Genomic DNA, 19,702 nt, shown 5'->3' on the forward strand with positions numbered 1-19,702 from the left:
CCAGCAAAAGATTTCTCCCCTCCCCCACCCGGTATATTAACCACAAACAGAAAGCACTGAGAACTCTTGGCAGAATAGGTGGCTTCAGTGGAAGGAGGAAGAAACGATGCAGTGGGTGTTTTTGCAGAACTGGAGAAAGTGAGAACTAATTATTTTGTGATTGGATAGGACAAATGGTCATCAGTGGGGGAGTGATCAGAGTTGCTCAGGTGTTTACAGACACTTCTGATTCAAATAAATATAGAGAGCTTTGAGGAGAGAGAAATGCGATAAACCAAGGGACCTGTTAAAGTCATGAAATGCAGGCGAGAGCTTTTACTGAAACCTGAAATCATAAGGAGATTGCTGGTATATCCCAATCTTTACTTTGTTCTTTGCACAAACGGAAACTGAAAAACAAGTTATGAAGTTTTTTGTTTCAATGTCCAATTTTAGTCTGTGAGTGGATTCGCTTGGCTGGTGCCGAACATGCCGAACAGATGATGACAGGTTGAACCTGATGTTGGAATGGAGGACATCTACTTTGCATTACTTGTGAAGTATTTAGTGTGCTGGTTTGTTCGTTAGGCCAGTAGTGACAGTAATCCTTTTCTCCATTGACCACAAGATCAGGTTGTTATTTGAATGGCCATGCATCTATTTTCTATCGGCAATGTATTCTATGTTGCTTGTTTATTGTGCGTATTATGGTAACTGGTCCCATGAGTGAGGGTGTGGTGAAACCTAAGGGAATAAGTCACATATTCGTGCTGTGTTCTCAGCAGTTTGGAGGTGGGGACTGATGGAGGTCATATCTTATGCTGATCGCTTAATTACGTCGCTTCATCATTGTTTTGCTACTTGCTAATAAAGCAACAAATACAGTTCTTTGACTTTTGGAGCATTATTATTGGAGTGATTGGAGGGCACGTCAAACACGGATAACAGCCCACACTAGGTCGCCAGCAGCAGCATTGCTTTATTAGAATTGGCTGCCACAGGTAGGATTCAGCCAAATGAAAAGAAATGAGAATTATATTCTGGAAAAACTTTGAGCAATTTCATTCCTATAAAATGGACCTTTTCTACTTGTGCTTCTGATAATAAGGACGTGCTCATGCCCATAGGATGATGTATTTGTCTAGTGATTTATTGAATGCTAATTGTGCTTTATTTTTCTATTTCTACAACCATCATTACATATTTTAATACCTTTACAGGACAATCTGAGTTTGCCTCTATCTGACATTCCAAACTGTGTGCTTGCTGATGTTCGAATTCCTTTGACCATAAATCTTAGTTCATCCGCTACTGGAGAGCGCAATGAAACGTATGGCTTGCTTTACCCACCCAGTAAGTGTGGCAGTAACTTGTGTCCAGATTACATGATTCCTTTTTCTGCCTTAAGATGAGATTCCTTGCAGCTGCAGGAATGATCCTTTCATATCCAGTGATGTTTAAATATCCACCAGATTGGGGTGATTGGGGTGCCATGGTTAGCGTAATGCTGTTACACCTCGGGGCTTCAGAGTTTGGAGTTCGGTTCTGATGTCAATTGTAAGGAGTCTGTATTTCCTCCCCGTGGAATGCATGGGTTTTCTCCAAGTCTTCCCGTTTCCTCCCACAGTCCAAAGGTGTACTGGTTAGTAGGTTACTTGACCATTGTAAATTTTTCCGTGATTAGGTTAGGGTCCAATAGGACGTTGCTGTGCAGTGCAGCTTGAAGGGCCAGAAGGCCCTATTCCACATTGTATCTCAATAAACAAAATGAATTATTGTATTTACTGTGTTTAGGTGCGGATGGTTTTGTTGTTGTTCACACACCTTTACAAAACTGAAGTTTTCCATTTTCCTTCGCCCCCTCCCTCTTTCCAGTCCATCACCACCACCCCATGGTGGCCTCTGGGTTCCTACTTATCAGCATTCAGCAACTGTTCTCCACTTCCCCTTCTTCACTTTACTCTATCTGCATTTTTTTTTGACAGGATTCACCATTATTGGTCTCCTATCCTTCCCCAACCATGCTTCACAAATCTTCCATCTCCCATTCTCTTACTAGCTTACTACATTACCCCCTACCTCCCACCCTCACCCCACACAACAATCAGTCCTGATGCAGGATTTGCACTAAACCATCAACAGTTCCTATCCCTCCCCCATCACTGATGTTTGACTGAAATTCTTCTAGAATGATTGTTCCAGATTCCAGCACCTGCTGTTTCTTGCGCCTCTAGCCAAATGCTCCTGAAAATGATCTACAGTATCATAATATGTAATATATTTTACAATTTCATGCATACAAAAATCTGACAGTATTTAGTAAAAGGTGAGAAGAACACAGAAACAAAGTTCCAAAATAAAAGCCCTTCAAAATTTCTCAGCAAATATGTCCAAGGGAAGCTGTAGCTTCATTAATCCTTGTATTTACTTTGGTTTCAAGGGAGCTGTTGTAAAGGAAGCACAAATTGTACAAGTAATTGTTGCTTGGAGCATTGCTTATGTCCATATTGGAAATCTCTATACAGGTGCAATTTAGAGTAGCTCAGCCTTATTTTTTAGTACAACCAGATAAATGTGCTTTTACTTACAATTAGCCTCGAATCCGATATTTAAAATAATACGTTTCTTTATCTAGATTTGGTGTCCAATCAATATCAGTTTGAAGGTCTATTTACAAGCAACCTTGTACCCATGCACAAAGCCTTCCAAAGTAAGTACAGAAATTTCCTGATATACAGTGTATATAGAAACATAGAAACATAGAAAATAGGTGCAGGAGTAGGCCATTCGGCCCTTCGAGCCTGCACCGCCATTTATTATGATCATGGCTGATCATCCAACTCAGAACCCAGCCTTCCCTCCATACCCCCTGACCCCTGTAGCCACAAGGGCCATATCTAACTTCCTTTTAAACATAGCTAATGAACTGGCCTCAACAGTTTGCTGTGGCAGAGAATTCCACAGATTCACCACTCTCTGTGTGAAGAAGTTTTTCCTAACCTCGGTCCTAAAAGGCTTCCCCTCTATCCTCAAACTGTGACCCCTCGTTCTAGACCTCCCCAACATCGGGAACAATCTTCCTGCATCTAGCCTGTCCAATCCCTTTAGGATCTTATACGTTTCAATCAGATCCCCCCTCAATCTTCTAAATTCCAACGAGTACAAGCCCAGTTCATCCAGTCTTTCTTCATATGAAAGACCTGCCATCCCAGGAATCAATCTGGTGAACCTTCTTTGTACTCCCTCTATGGCAAAGATGTCTTTCCTCAGATTAGGGGACCAAAACTGCACACAATATGTTGTAACAATAAAGACTTGCATGTAAATTGATGGTGATTATGAGTTAGCTCTTTCCTAATGTGGTTTGTTTATCTCTAATTACTAGATCTCACCACTTGTAAGTTCAGAACTGTTGCTGATTACTTATTATTGTTTTATTAAACAATTAGCTTTTAGCTAGGTTGGCTGTTATATGATCATTTGTACATTTCATTTAATAGTTAGCAACACTTATTAGAGGTCAAAGGAATTTCAATTAATATCTGTATCTGCCGTTCATTAGAACGACAAGAAGTACTGCCATTTTACACCAGCTGCTTGCATACTGTAAAGTGTTGCTGAATAATAGACAATAGGTGCAGGAGTAGGCCATTTGACCCTTCGAGCCAACACCACCATTCACTGTGGTCATGGCAGATCATCCACAATCAGTACCCCGTTCCTGCCTTCTCCCCATATCCCTTGACTCCACTATCTTTAAGAGCTCTATCTAACTCTTTCTTAAAAGCATCCAGAGAATTGACCTCCACTGCCTTCTGAGGCAGAGCATTTCACAGATCCACAACTCTCTGGGTGAAAAAGGTTTTCCTCAACTCCGTTCTAAATGGCCTACCCCTTATTCTTAAACTGTGGCCTCTGGTTCTGGACTCCCCCAACATCAGGAACATGTTTCCTGCCTCTAGCGTGTCCAATCCCTTAATAATCTTATATGTTTCAATCAGATCCTCTCATATCCTTCTAAATTCCAGTGTATACAAGCCCAGTCGCTCCAATCTTCCAGCTAGCCTCCCTCCCCTTCCATCCACCTTTTTATTCTGGCATCTTCCCCCTTCCTTCTCGGTCCTAAAGAAGAGTCTCTGCCCGAAGCGTTAACTGTTTTATTCATTTCCACAGACCCTGCCTGATCTGCTGAGTTCCTCCAGCAATTTGTGTGTGTTGCTTCGTGTTTCCAGCATGTGTAGACTTTCTCGTGTTTAAAACGTGCACGCTATCTAGTTAGTAAGACCCTGAATTTCCTTTTGAAAACAAAAAATGCCCACTGAATAAAACAGGCAGACTTGAATGATCTATTTTGATGAGCAACTACTGGAGTCCACCAAGGCAGTTAGTTATTTTCAAACTGCTACCACACTGACATTGTTAATATCTGCTTCACCAGAACCCAGTTGCCTAGAATCCATGCAAACTTTTTGCATACCCGACCAGAGCAAAACGTGCATCACACATTCAGGCTCGAGAAATTATAAATTACAATAGTGAATGAAACGAAGTTCCAGACAGCTGTGAGTAAAGTTACGCTGGAGATGTCAGTCTCAATATCTGTGGAGCACGACATGTTTCTAACAAACGAGCTACTATGCAGCCGGACGTGAGTTAATTTTCAGATGGATATCTGGTGAAGATGCTTTCTTTGTATGGTGATGTCTTGATCAGTTGTACCAATCTCAATGGTTTCAGAGCTGGTACAGTTTATTTTTTGAGGTACATGTGAGGGGAATTACAGGTGATGATTCCATTTGTTTGGACCAAGGCAATAGAAATTTAGTCTCAATTGTTCCTCCTGATCATTATGAAATAAAAATGACACATGATGATTATCTGCATCATGAAGACCTTGAGTGTTATTTTTCTTCTCTGGATAATAAATGCAGAACGAAGAGAGAAATTCTTGTTTTGTTATTTGACAGAGATATGGGATTACTTCCAAAATGTTTTGTTGGTGAAGTATGCACAACGAAGAAATGGTATCAATGTGATCAGCGGACCAGTGTTTGATTTTGATTTCAACGGACGATTTGATACCCCCGATATTATTGCAGAGTAAGTGGTTATTAACACTTTCACCTATGCCAAGGTTTCACAGGTTTCCTGTGTCTTAACACAAAAGGCCAGCATACTCTGGGCATGATAAATTTCATATTAGACCTTGATGTGATTCACTAAACTCCAGTGATTCCCATTTTAGGCAACCCTGCCAAAACTGTATTGAAAATAATGGAATTTCAGAATCCTGCAGAATAAGCGACCAATCAGACTGGATGGCCATTCTGAAAAACAAATTGCATAATTCCATTTTTTTTCTCTTTTCCATTATAGTTTCCTATTTTTGTATGGAATCCTAATTTTAATCCTTGATTACTTGTTCTGCACGGTGGTAAAATAGTGAGGGAGGCAACTTTTCTAAACTTTAAACAGGGAATGAACCAGTCCCCCTAAAAACGAATAAAAACTCTTTTCCACATCTCTATTCTGCATTTTTACTTATCTTTGGAATGACCTTTGATCTTGACCCTCTTGCTAGAAGGAACAGCCTCACTTTAACCCTTCAAAGTCTGCACAGAATCTGAGGGAAACGCGGTACACAAGATGGTCCTTAGACTTGAGTCCACATTATCCCAAATCAGAGCAGTTAGGATTTCTCCTCTTTCTATGTTCATAACAGAGGTTAGGGTTTCGCAGATGGTTGCCCAGGTACTGTTGTTGCGTGAATTAAGTACTTGTAGCCATGGAGCAGCCTCTTTATTTGACAAACTGAGATACAGTTGGCATCAGATGGAGACCTCTTTAAGGGGGGCAGGTCTGCTTAGCCCAACACTACAAAACATTTTTTGTGCTAAAGATCAAAGAAAAAATTTAGGACAATTCAAACAAATCCACATTTACAATGCTTCCTTTGAATTACAAATCCCTTTCACACCTCCCTTCTTCACACCCATACTACAGGCACCCAAATAGACACAAATAACAAATTTAAATCATTGTTCAGAGTTGCATTTTAGATTTATTCTTAAATGCATATTCAGATCTGAAGGTTATTCACTGAAGTCAATATTTCCTTTATGTCCTAAACCCAAAAACACTCTAACAGATACTTCTTAAAATCTACTGCAAACGGTGTTTATTCATCATATCCAATGATGACAAGAAACCTCTGCCAGAGAGTTCCTAAAGTGGAAAATCTGTTGCACTGGGGCAGTTCTACTCTCTCAGGTCCATTGTTATGCAAAGACATCACACTTGGGGTCTTCCTTGGTTGCAGAGGGTGATCATGACTGCTTCGGTGCCTCGTTTTCCCCTCGCTCTCCACACAGTATTCCTATCCGCCCTCCTGACCGTTGGATCTCACTATAGATTTCATCCGCTCAGTCCGCCAGAGGAGACTTTGCATGCTAGAACAGGCATGTCCCTATTTTACTGGGATATGGTTTAGCTTGCCTACTGAAGCGGTGTACCAGGGTGTCGCTGTTCTCACGTGCTAACAGCTACTTGAAGTCACAGGTGAGAGCTGAGTGTCTGGTGGGGACCAAAGTTGAGAAAGCTGCCCCAAAATGGACATGACAAGCCCCTTCACCAGAGGTGCTACCCCTCCCTGGGCACACCATACACCCCTTTACTAAGAGTGTTGCAGACAGAAACCCATTCAGCGGTGAATTCCAAACCTTTCGTCCCAACTCCATCTCTACTCTTCAATGATATTTGATTCCAGTCCCTTTGTGTAACTCAGCCTAGTCAGACTCACTTGACAACTAATCTTTCTACCCTGGTAGCATCCTCAAATCATTGTTGCATTCTCTCCAGCCCTATTTGCTTTCATTCTCACCAACATTTTTTTTTGATACTTTCAAAATACCTGATACTTTTTTTTTATATAAAGTAATACTTATTTTGGTAAATGCCAACTCAGCTTTGACTGTTACAAAAGAAAGCTACCTCCAACCCCTAGTCACTCACCATGGTGGTATAATTTTTGAGTCTTGTAGACACACTTGCCAATCTCCACTACATGCTCTCTGGGCCTAGTGTGCTTGTTTTGTAAAGATCCCTCACCCCCACTTCTACTGAAACTCAGTTAGCCAATAACATCTCCAAAATATGCATTTTACCAGCAAAATTGGTAGCGTTTACTACATCTAATTAGGATATTCCTTGATATACTTAGATCTTGATTAGAAACGTAGAAAATAGGTGCAGGAGTAAGCCATTCGGCCCTTCAACCCTGCACCGCCATTCAGTTTGATCATTGCTGATCATCCAACTCAGAACCCTGTACCTGCCTTCTCCCCATACCCCCGATCCTTTTAGCCACAAGGGCCATATCTAACTCCCTCTTAAATATAGCCAATGAACTGGCATCAACTGTTTCCCGTGGCAGAGAATTCCATAGATTCACCACTCTCTGTGTGAGGAAGTTTTTCCTCATCTCAGTCCTAAAAGGCTTCCCCTTTATCCTTAAACTGTGACCCCTTGTTCTGGACTTCCCCAACATCGGGAGCAATCTTCCTGCATCTAGCCTGTTCAATCCCTTTAGAATTTTATACGTTTCAATAAGATCCCCCCTCAATCTTCTAAATTCCAGAGAGTATAAGCCTCGCCGATCCAGTCTTTCATCATATGAAAGTCCTGGCATCCCAGGAATCAATCTGGTGAGCCTTCTTTGTACTCCCTCTATGGCAAGAATGTCTTTCCTCAGATTAGGGGACCAAAACTGCACACAATACTCCAGGTGTGGTCTCACCAAGGCCTTGTACAACTGCAGTAGTACCTCCCTGCTCCTGTACCCGAATCTTCTTTCTATGAATGCCAGTATACCATTCGCCTTTTTCACCGCCTGCTGTACCTGCATGCCCACTTTCAATGACTGGTGTACAGTAACACCCAGGTCTCGTTGCACCTCCCCTTTTCCTAATCGGCCACCATTCAGATAATAATCTGTTTTCCTGTTCTTGCCACCAAAGTGGATAACCTCACAATTATCCACATTAAATTGCATCTGCCATGAACTTGCCCACTCACCTAACCTATCCAGTCACCCTGCATCCTCTTAGCATCCTCCTCACAGCTAACACTGCCGCCCAGCTTTGTGTCATCCGCAAACTTGGAGGTGCTGCATTTAATTCCCTCATCTAAGTCATTAATATATATTGTAAACAACTGGGGTCCCAGCACTGAGCCTTGCGGTACCCCACTAGTCACTGCCTGCCATTCTGAAAAGGTCCCGTTTATTCCCACTCTTTGCTTCCTGTCTAACAACTAATTCTCTATCCACATCAATACCATACCCCCAATACCGTGTGCTTTAAGTTTGCACACTAATCTCCTGTGTGGGACCTTGTCAAAAGCCTTTTGAAAAACCAAATATACCACATCCACTGGTTCTCCCCTATCCACTCTACTAGTTACATCCTCAAAAAATTCTATGAGATTTGTCAGACATGATTTTCCTTTCACAAATCCATGCTAACTTTGTCCGATGATTTCACCACTTTCCAAATGCGCTGTTACCACATCTTTGATAACTGACTAGCATTTTCCCCGCCACCAATGTCAGGCTAACCGGTCTATGATTCCCCGGTTTCTCTCTCCCTCCTTTTTTAAAAAGCAGGGTTACATTAGCCACCTTCCAATCCTAATTTACTGAAAATGAGCTGATCAAGTTACCTTTCCCATCACATATTAAGTATTTCCGCTTATGCAAATCTAGGAGAAACCAGATTTTAAATTATTGAATATTTTATAAAAGATCCTTTTACTTGATTCACTGGGTAGATTAGTAGGTTCCTTAAAAATCTGTACCCATTTCATTGTTCTCAGAGCCAACCTGACTACCCAAAAGTTAGTAAAACTTCTAATGATTATTAGTTTGGCTTGGTCAGTGGGTAGTTATTTGGGTGAAACCAATACCCAGAATGCCATTTGTGAAAATGGTTCAAGTGGGAAACTGATTATGTAATTTCTGTTTATCTCTGATTGCACCATTTCTAGGAAGTAATGCTGAAAAATAAAGTGAAACTCTATGGGAAAGGTCAGTTTTGAGACCTATTTTTCATTATGTATGTAAATAATTTGGTTATAGATGTAGATGGGATGATGAGCAAGTTTGTTGATGATACTAAATTAGGGGCCCTTGTGGACAGTGAAGCAGGTTACAATGAATTGCAAAGAGATCTTGATCAGTTAGGGAGACATGTTGAAGAATGGCAAATGAGTTCAACTTAGCTAAGTGTGAGGTGATGCACTTTGGACAGTTAAACCAGTGAATGGTAGGGCACTGACAGATGTTGTGGAACAGAGGTGCTGGGAGTTCACTGAATGCAGCTACACAATTAGACAGGGTGGTGAAGGCAGCTTTTAATGTGCTGGCCTTCATCAGTCAGTACATTGAGCTTAGGAGTAGAGGCATTATGTTGCTGATAAGGCTGCATGCAGAGTTTTGGTCACCCAGTTATAGGTAAGATACTATCAAGCTAGAAAGAATGCATAAAAGATTTATGAGGATGTTGCCTGGACTAGAGGGCCTGAGCTGTAGGGAGAGGTTGGCCACATGGGATCTTTTATTTCCTGGAGTGCATGTGAAGGGGATGGATAAGGTGGCTGATCATAGTCTTTTCCCCAGAGTTAGTGAGCTCAGAAGTAGAGGGCACAGATACAAGATATAAGAGGAGAGATTTCAAAGAGACACAGGAGGCAACTTTGAACAGAGAGTAGTGAGCTGCCAGAGGAAGTAGAGGAGGTGGGTACAATTGCCACATTTAAAAGAAGTATTTGGATAGGTCCATGGAAAAGAAAGGCTTGGAAGGTTATCGGCTGAAAGTGCATAACTGAGACTGGCAGGAAAGATACTCTGGTTGACAAGGACTGGATGGCTGAGGGAACTCTTTCCTGTGCTCTATTACTCTGATTATGCCTGTGTAAGAGGAAATGGAATAAATTGTTATGTACCCAGCATACAATAAAAAATGGCTAATGGAATATTTCTGTAACAAGTTATTCTTTGTTATACAACTTGATTTGAAGGAATACCAAGGATGTGTGCAGCCTGATCCCAACTCACTACTTCATAGTCCTTACCAACTGCAAGAACAGAACGCAAAGCCCTCTGCAGTGCAAGGACTCACTGGAGGCACTGGCTTTCATTCTGCCTCATAGACCTGACAACAGTGAAAGTTGTGCAGTAAGTAGAACTTAAAAACGAATCACAGATAGAAACAAGTGACAGTTACCTGTAGCTTGAGAACAAATTAGTGTTTTTAAATTAATGTACTGTAAATTCTGTGACAGTTTAGTTTTATCTTTTCAGTTTGTCCATGTTGTCAATTAAATACAACACACAGTATAACACAACTGATAATGACTTTTCTGAACAACTGTAATAATCACAATTAGTTCAAATAATTCAACGATTCACCATGTAGTTTCAAACAAGACTCAGTTAATTCTTTAGTTTACTTTAACAACTTCCAGACCACACTATTTATATTCTGATAAGATCCATTCTTGCTGAATCTAGCCAGGGTTCAATCTTGGCAAGTTCATCTGAGTCCCCAACTCAGGGGTATTATCTTCAAAATGGTTGAACTCTAGAGAAACTGCTGCTGGTATACTTTTCCAAACTTTACTTACATATCTACCAAACATCACTTGTTCTTTGTCATTTATGCAGCTGTAAGACACTCCTTCCCTCTGCTAGCCTGCGGGTCACCATTGGACAAGGTGTTACACCTGCTTAACCCCTGATCAGGGTCATGTGAACCCATGGGAGCCGGTGGTGGATGGTCGCATGAGTAGCTGGTACATATCACAAGTCCTGGTTACCCTGGTTATGGAAGTGTAAATACAATGGAACAATTCACCACATTTGTTACATATTTAATGTATTTTTAAATTTCAGATGATTTTTTAAAAAGTGGAGTTATGTTATTGCCTGGCAAGTTTTTTTTAAAAAAACAATTGATGCCTGGCAGACACTCTCTGAAGAGTATTGCTAATGGCTAGGACCCCCCCGGCTTGTAAAGACACTACCCAGAAGGCAATGGCAAACCACTTCTGTAGAAAAATTTGCCAAGAACAATTGCTCATGTCATATGACACAGCATATAATTGTGATGATGATTCCAAACCTTATTCATATAAATACACCTCTTTAACTCCAAATTCCTGTTAGTTCCATTGTGCAATTACTTCACCCATTTGCTTCCTTAATTATCAGAATGGTTTTGTTACATATCAAATCGTATTTTCAACAAAACATCAGTCTCCAAAAAAAATGACCATGTGCCTATCCTGTCCTTTAGATAGCTCACAGTGAGATATTTATAATGGGATAGTTTGGAGGGGTGTAAAGTTGGGCCAGCACTGTAGTATAGTGGCATCAACACTGGACTTTAAGACAGATGGTCTTGAGTTCGAATCCTGCTGGATCCCAACCTGGGCAGCAGCAGTATCTGCATGGAAGAAAGGCTTGGTAATCTACTTCCGTATCTTGCCTCGAAAACCCTGTGAACAACTACACTGTCCGTAGGGTCGCCATGAGTCAAGAATGACTCGACGGCACTCAACAGCAACAGCAAAGTTTGTCTTGGCTATGTTCTTATTATGACTCTTTGTTCTGTGATTCCCAACACCTTTTCCAAATCCTGATGGGATACTCTGACTGTCACACACAGAGTCTATAAAGAGATCATTTTTAAATTTCAGGAGATTTTATTTTCCTACTTTGCTTTGGAATGAAGGTGTGCATGGTGACTGGATTGTTGAATTCTGTGCTCTTTGGCAGGATGGCAAAAATGAATCCCAGTGGGTTGAAGAGCGAATCTGGGCTCACAGAGCCCGAGTGCGGGATGTGGAGCTGATCACTGGACTTGATTTTTATCAGGAAAGAACGCAGCCGGTCACAGAGATATTACAGTTGAAAACATATCTACCAGAAATTGAAGATCAAATGTGATTTTTAAGTGCCTTGTTCATAGTATTAGTGTTTTTCTAACATTTTGTTCATGCAGAAATGGAATTGGATATGCAATGCACGTAAGGAAGCCTTTTTTAAATAGGGACTGGTGGCACCTGAGGACGCTAGAGTGCAGAAAAGACAATGGAAGTGTAAATGCAATGGAACAATTCTCCGCATTTGTTACATATTTGATGCATTTTTAAATTTCAGATGGTTTTTGGAAAGTGAAGTTATGTTATTGCCTGGCAAGTTTATTTTAAAAAGAACACAATTTGTACAGGAAGAATGAGATTAAAATTCCAGTGGAAAAATTGGATTGAGATTTACCACGTGCTGGCATTTGACGTAAAGATTTCAACCTGTATATCTAATACTATTTGGAAGATCTAAACAAGCTGACATAAAATTTAATGCATTGTTTTATGTAACCAGATCTATAAAAGGGAATAATTTGTACATTTGCACTTTTAGAAACAATATTACCAAACATTTTGTTATAACTGCAACTTTCACAACCACAAGATTTGATATTAACATTTCTAAGGAGCAAATTGGTGGAGCAGACTCAATGGGCCGAATGGCCAACTTCTGCTCCTTTGTCTTATGGTCTTATGTTACATTTTAACTTCCAGGTTAGTTGATACTCAGTTGTCTACTTTAGTGTTGTCCTGATTATTTTCAGTCATCTTTTTATGCGGCGCTTTCTTTCTGAAGAATTGTGAACAGGACTGGTGTTTGAACCGCAGTGGGGTGGGGGATAATTGAGGGAGGGGAATGCAGTGGACATTCACCTGGAGAGTTATCATTGGAGGGGATAGTGTACTCAGAATTTTGAAAAATGAGAGATGATCTCACGGAGACATACAAAATTCTCACAGTACAACTGTACTGGTCCTTTCATTTGAAGAATTTGCTAGTATTGTATTGAGCAAAGACCAATAAGATGAATTGTTTTGAGCTACACAAGCTTTTTGTTATAAAACTGTGTTGGAGATCTCAGTATCTCTTTGTCAAACGTAGTAAACATGACTGTGAATTTCATAAGATCAGCTTCCGTTAATGTAGGATTAACAATTGAGTTTTTTCTACACTTCCAGCCTGAAGAAAATCATGGTTATTTTACTTTCTTCATTCATAGATTTTTAAATCAAGTTTGAGAAAGGATGTAATTGTTTTTCTTATGCTAATCAATATAGAAATTTTATAATGTCTGTGATTTAAATGTGACAGGATTAACCTTAATACTTGAGCATCTAATTTTTATAATATTGTATTATCTAGTTGTACAACTATAATTCTGGTAAACAAATATTCAGTCTTTATTCGTCTATTCTAATTGGTTGGGCCATCGCAGATCCTGCGTTGTGTTTACTTTTATTGCCTGCTTATTCTGCTGTACACTTGATAGATGCATTTCAGTCATTTAATTTTGGTATACATTTCATTGTTTGAAGAAATTCTGCGCTAAGATCAAGTTGAAGACTAAATGATTCATTGCTGTGAAAGCAATGAAGTAGAATTTTCATTTCTGTTAAATAATGTAAACCCAACCTAAATTACATGGCTGAGGTTCCAGGAATGAGATAAAGATCTCCCTTGAACTGGCATATTTGAGCTGTGTCTTTCCTTTATGTTAATTGGAATTGCTTTATTACTGTCACAGTACCAAGATAACAGTGAGAAGCTGGTCTTGCATACTGTTCTTGCAGATAAACTCAGTACTCAATGCTTTGACATAGTACAAGATAAAGCAATAGCAGAATGCAGAATTAAGTCTAACAGCTATAAAGAAAGTGCAGTGATCTTAATGAGGTAGATTGTGAGGTCAAAATCCATCTTGTCATACTAGGGAACAACTTAATAGTCCTATTACAGCAGAGTAGAGGCTGTCCTTGAGCCAGATGGTACAAATTTTAGTGCTTTTTTATCTTTTGTCCGAGGGAGAATGGAGAAAATTTGGGGTGAGTGGGTCTTTGCTCTCTGCTTTACTGAGGGAGTGAGAAGCATAGACAGAACCCATACAGATGAAGCTGGTTTCTATGATGTGCTCCGCTTTGTCCACAACTATGGTTTCTTGAAGTCACATCCACACCAAGACATCATGCATCCAGATAGGATGCTTTCTGTGGTGCACAGATTGAAAATTGGTGAGGGTCTTCAGCCTCCTGAGGAAGTAGAGATATTGGTGAGCTTTCTTGGCCATGGTATCAACTTGGCTGGACCAGAACAGGCTATTCACACCAAGGAATAATCTTTTTACATGAAGCTCTTGACTCTCTCAACCTCAGCATTGTTGATATAAAAAGAGCATGTGCATCAACCCATTCCTGAAGTCAATGTCCAGCTCTTTTGTTTTGCTGACCATTGCCTGTCCCTTTGGAACAACGTTCACCCATTTTCTAGGACCGACTGACCCATGTTCAAATGCAGTTCACCTGGAACCCTTCTCCACCATGCCAGAGGCTGTTCACCTGCTGTGGATATGAGTACGGCCCGGCACGAGAGTTCACCAGATGCTGCCAGAATCACGTAGACACCATGACCTGGAGGGAAAGGTTGTTGTCATGACACCATGTCACTAAGCTCTTTACCTCCTTCCTGTCCACTCATTCATCATTATCTGAGATGCCGCCATCATCCACAAAATTGCTGATGGAATGAGAGCAGAATCTGGCCATGAGTATGAGTGCACAGGGAGTAGAGTAGTGAGCTGAGGATGAAAGCTTGTTGAGCACCTGTGTTAAGAATAATAATGGCAGAGGTGTTTCTAACTATCGTTATTGATTTTGGCTCCATTTTAAATAAATTCTGCAATGTAGTCAGAGCTGTACAGCACAGACATGGGAACTTTGGCATCACAGTCAGCATGGACAAGATGGGCCAAACTACCCTAATTCCATTTGCCTGCATTAGGCTTGTATCCTCCTGCTCCTTCTCTTTCCAATCATCTCTCCAAATGCCTTAAGGTGTTGCAAATGATTGTGTCTAGCAGCATATCTGGAAGTTTGCTTTATTTAACCATTATCTTTGGATAAAGGAGATCTGAGGGGCAACTTTCAGTTTTCCCCTGTCCTACATTAAACCTAAAAGCCCTCTATGTTTAGACTCCCCTACCCTGGGAAAAAGACGGACTATATCGCCTATCTATGCCTCTTAATTTTATAAACCTAAAATTGGGCAGCACGGTAGCATACTGCTTTACACTACAGCACCTGTGACCCGGGTTCAATTCCTGCTGCTGCCCGCAAGGAGTCCGTAAGTTCTCTCCGTGGCTGTGTGGGTTTCCTCCGAGTGCTCTGCTCTCCTCCCACAGTTCAAAGACCTGCTGCTGGGTAGGTTAATTGGTCATTGTAAATTGTCCCATGATCAGGCTGGGATTAAGTCGGGTGACTGATGACTAGGTGGTGAGGCTCGATGGGTTGGAGGGCCTATTCCACGCTGAAATCTATGAGTATACTATCTGTAACTAAAGCCCAATGCTCTAGGCAACATTCTGTTGAATCTCCTCTGCCCTCTCTCTTAATGATACTTTCTGCAGAGCAACAACCGGAATTGTACACATTATTCCAAGTACGACGGAACTAATGTTTTGTACATCTACAAAATGCCCAATGCATAAGGCTTTTGAATGTGTATTAGTGCCAGAAGGTCACAGCAGATTTGCTAAGAATGGTGCCTGGAATGGAATGTTTTAGTGATGTGGCAATGCTGCAGGAGCAAGCTTGGAGAGAAAGTGGTCTACACCCTCTACTGCTTACTTGAAGCATACACAATTTTGTCTTAACACCACTGCCATGAAAATATTTTCTAACCGTCTACCATCTCTGCTTCTCAAATTTAGTATACTTCTATCAAATCAGCCTACCCCATGGAAAACATACCCAGCCTGTCTAATTTCCCCCCACGTCATCCCCAGGCAACAACTGGCCAATTCTCCAGTACAGTCACATTCTATAGTGTGGCAATCAGAACTGCACACATAATAGCTAACCTCATGTTTAGATTGCAATTTAAAATTTCATTATTTGAGCTAATGTCGCTGGTAAAATAGCATGATATTGGGTAACACACATCAAAGTTGCTGGTGAACGCAGCAGGCCAAGCAGCATCTGTAGGAAGAGGTGCAGTCGACGTTTCAGGCCGAGACCCTTCGCCAGGACTAACTGAAGGAAGAGTGAGTAAGGGATTTGAAAGTTGGAGGGGGAGGGGGAGATCCAAAATGATAGGAGAAGACAGGAGGGGGAGGGATAGAGCCAAGAGCTGGACAGGTGATAGGGAAAAGGAGATACGAGAGGATCATGGGACAGGAGGTCCGGGAAGAAAGACAAGGAGGTGGGGGGGACCCAGAGGATAGGCAAGAGGTATATTCAGAGGGACAGAGGGAGAAAAGGAGAGTGAGAGAAAGAATGTGTGCATAAAAATAAGTAACAGATGGGGTACCAGGGGGAGGTGGGGCCTAGCGGAAGTTAGAGAAGTCGATGCTCATGCCATCAGGTTGGAGGTTACCCAGACGGAATATAAGGTGTTGTTCCTCCAACCTGAGTGTGGCTTCATCTTTACAGTAGAGGAGGCCGTGGATAGACATGTCAGAATGGGAATGGGATGTAGAATTAAAATGTGTGGCCACTGGGAGATCCTGCTTTCTCTGGCGTACAGAGCGTAGATGTTCAGCAAAGCGGTTTCCCAGTCTGCGTCGGGTCTCGCCAATATATAAAAGGCCACATCGGGAGCACCAGACGCAGTATATCACCCCAGTCGACTCACAGGTGAAGTGTTGCCTCACCTGGAAGGACTGTTTGGGGCCCTGAATGGATAGACATGTCAGAATGGGAATGGGATATGGAATTAAAATGTGTAGCCACTGGGAGATCCTGCTTTCTCTGGCGGACAGAGCATAGATGTTCAGCAAAGCGGTCTCCCAGTCTGCGTCTGTGTTGTTCTGGAACAAGTGCTACACATGCCCTTACACTTCCTCTCTTACCACCATTCAGGGCCCCAAACAGTCCTTCCAGGTGAGGCAACACTTCACCTGTGAGTTGACTGGGGTGATATACTGCGTCCGGTGCTCCCGATGTGGCCTTTTATATATTGGCGAGACCCGACGCAGACTGGGAGACCGCTTTGCTGAACATCTACGCTCTGTCCGCCAGAGAAAGCAGGATCTCCCAGTGGCCACACATTTTAATTCCACATCCCATTCCCATTCTGACATGTCTATCCACGGCCTCCTCTACTGTAAAGATGAAGCCACACTCAGGTTGGAGGAACAACACCTTATATTTCATCAAAGTTGCTGGTGAACGCAGCAGGCCAAGCAGCATCTATAGGAAGAGGTGCAGTCGACATTTCAGGCCGAGACCCTTCCTTCAGTTAGTCCTGACGAAGGGTCTCGGCCTGAAACGTCGACTGCACCTCTTCCTATAGATGCTGCTTGGCCTGCTGCGTTCACCAGCAACTTTGATGTATGTTGCTTGAATTTCCAGCATCTGCAGAATTCCTGTTGTTTACCTTATATTTCATCTGGGTTGCCTCCAACCTGATGGCATGAACATCGACTTCTCTAACTTCCGCTAGGCCCCACCTCCCCCTGGTACCCCATCTGTTACTTATTTTTATGCACACATTCTTTCTCTCACTCTCCTTTTTCTCCCTCTGTCCCTCTGAATATACCTCTTGCCTATCCTCTGGGTCCCCCCCACCTCCTTGTCTTTCTTCCCGGACCTCCTGTGCCATGATCCTCTCGTATCTCCTTTTCCCTATCACCTGTCCAGCTCTTGGCTCTATCCCTCCCCCTCCTGTCTTCTCCTATCATTTTGGATCTCCCCCTCCCCCTCCAACTTTCAAATCCCTTACTCACTCTTCCTTCAGTTAGTCCTGGCGAAGGGTCTCGGCCTGAAACGTCGACTGCACCTCTTCCTACAGATGCTGCTTGGCCTGCTGCGTTCACCAGCAACTTTGATGTGTGTTGCTTGAATTTCCAGCATCTGCAGAATTCCTGTTGTTTATGATATTGGGTACATAACTATGTTGAATGTTATGGAGAAACTAATTTTTAAATTATATCCTAACTCGGGGTCAAAGACAATTCAAAAATCTTATTTTCAGTATTCTGAACATGGAAATTACTGATTATTAAATAGAAAATTGTCTGTGGAAGCTTTTTTAAATGGGTCTGCTGAATGGGAGTAAGACTAGGAAGCTGTAATATTAAAACAGAAATGCAGTAGAGGGGTTATTAGTTTAAAAAAAACCCTAAGAAGAATCAGTTTGGGTTGAGATGAAACTATTGTCTGAAAGGTGTTCAACCACTGGTCGTAATTCTGTCAATTGGAAGGGTAAGTAGCAAGGGTATGCAATAATTGGGTGGCAGAGTAGAGGCTCGTCTCTATCAAAGGAGGTGTAAGGTGTTCCTTCCCTCTACTGGGCAGCAAGTCACCCAGGGGCAGGTGAGGTGTTTGAGGTGTAGCACCTGCTTAGCCCCTCTCCCCCAACTGCACCCCCCCTCCCCTGGATCAGGGTCCAATAAAGCCATGGGAGCAGCTGGTGCATATCACAAGTCCTGGTTATTCAACCACTGACAATCTCTGAAAAGTATTGATGATGGTTGGGGTCACCTGTCTTGTAAGGACACTGCCCAGAGGAAGGCAATGGCAAACCACTTCTGTAGAAAGGTTTGCCAAGAACAATCATGGTCATAGAAAGATCATGATAGCCTAAGTCATATAGCATGGCAAATAATGAATGAACTAATGCAATAATCACAGCAAACTTGAATTTACAGACTGGGTAAATTGCATATATTATGTGTAAGAGGGCTGTTTTTTTTTTAAATACAAAGTTAACGTATTGAGAAACCAAACTAGGGAATATGCTAGTTTTAGATCAGTTTTGTGTAATGAGAGGAATTGGTAACTAAGAGTCTTTGGGGAGCTGAACAATCATAATAAAGTTGCACATACTGAGTTGGACAATCCACATCAGGGGTGCGTAAAAATAGCTAATTTTTAATCAGGACGGCGATTGAGATTTTAAAGGCAGAGTTTTGAGCCAGTTTCTCTGAGTTGAGGAGCGACCAATCAGCAAGGGAGATTCACTAGAAAGGGGCAATAATAATTCAACTTTGTGCTGCTTCCTGCACCCACGCTGAGTTCGTCAATTTCATCGACTTTACTTCAAACTTCCACCCAGCCCGCAAATTCACTTGGTCTATCTCGGACACTTCTCTCCCCTTTCTTGATATCTCGGTCTCCATCTCTGGAGACAGACTGTCCACTGACATCTTCTACAAGCCCACTGACTCTCATAACTACCTCGAATATACCTTTTCCCACCCCGCCACATGCAAAAATGCCTTTCCCTATTCTCAGTTCCTCCGTCTCCGCCGCATCTGCTCCGAGCATGAGGCTTTCCGTTCCAGGACATCTCAAATGTCCTCTTTCTTTAAGGATCGTGGTTTCCCTTCTACCATTATCAATGATGCCCTCACCCGCATCTCCTCCATTTCTCGCACTTTGGCCCTCACCCCATCCTCCCGCCACCACAACAGGGTCAGAGTTCCCCTTGTCCTTACCTACCACCCCACCAGCCTCCAGATCCAGCACATCATCCTCCTCAACTTCCGCCACCTTCAATAGGACCCCACCACTAAACACATCTTTCCCTCTCTGCTTTCCGCAGGGATTGGTCCCTCCGCGACTTCCTTATCCACACGTCCAT

The 19,702-nt window shown here is 42.0% G+C and overlaps 1 protein-coding gene across 1 annotated transcript in view; it reads left to right on the forward strand.

Annotated features, from left to right (window-relative positions):
* The window catches only part of LOC134338738 (ectonucleotide pyrophosphatase/phosphodiesterase family member 3-like), a 143,658-nt gene extending 130,049 nt beyond the window's left edge, over positions 1-13,609 (forward strand). Inside the window, exons 20-24 of the mRNA XM_063034783.1 lie at positions 1,200-1,332; positions 2,615-2,689; positions 4,947-5,079; positions 10,054-10,210; positions 11,813-13,609. Of these exons, the coding sequence (XP_062890853.1) occupies positions 1,200-1,332; positions 2,615-2,689; positions 4,947-5,079; positions 10,054-10,210; positions 11,813-11,983 (669 nt within the window). The 3' untranslated portion in view covers positions 11,984-13,609. The remainder of the gene's footprint in view (positions 1-1,199; positions 1,333-2,614; positions 2,690-4,946; positions 5,080-10,053; positions 10,211-11,812) is intronic.
* Positions 13,610-19,702: the final 6,093 nt, after the last annotated feature.

Source organism: Mobula hypostoma, chromosome 2 (genome assembly GCF_963921235.1).
Source record: "Mobula hypostoma chromosome 2, sMobHyp1.1, whole genome shotgun sequence".
NCBI classification, from domain to species: Eukaryota; Metazoa; Chordata; class Chondrichthyes; order Myliobatiformes; family Myliobatidae; genus Mobula; species Mobula hypostoma.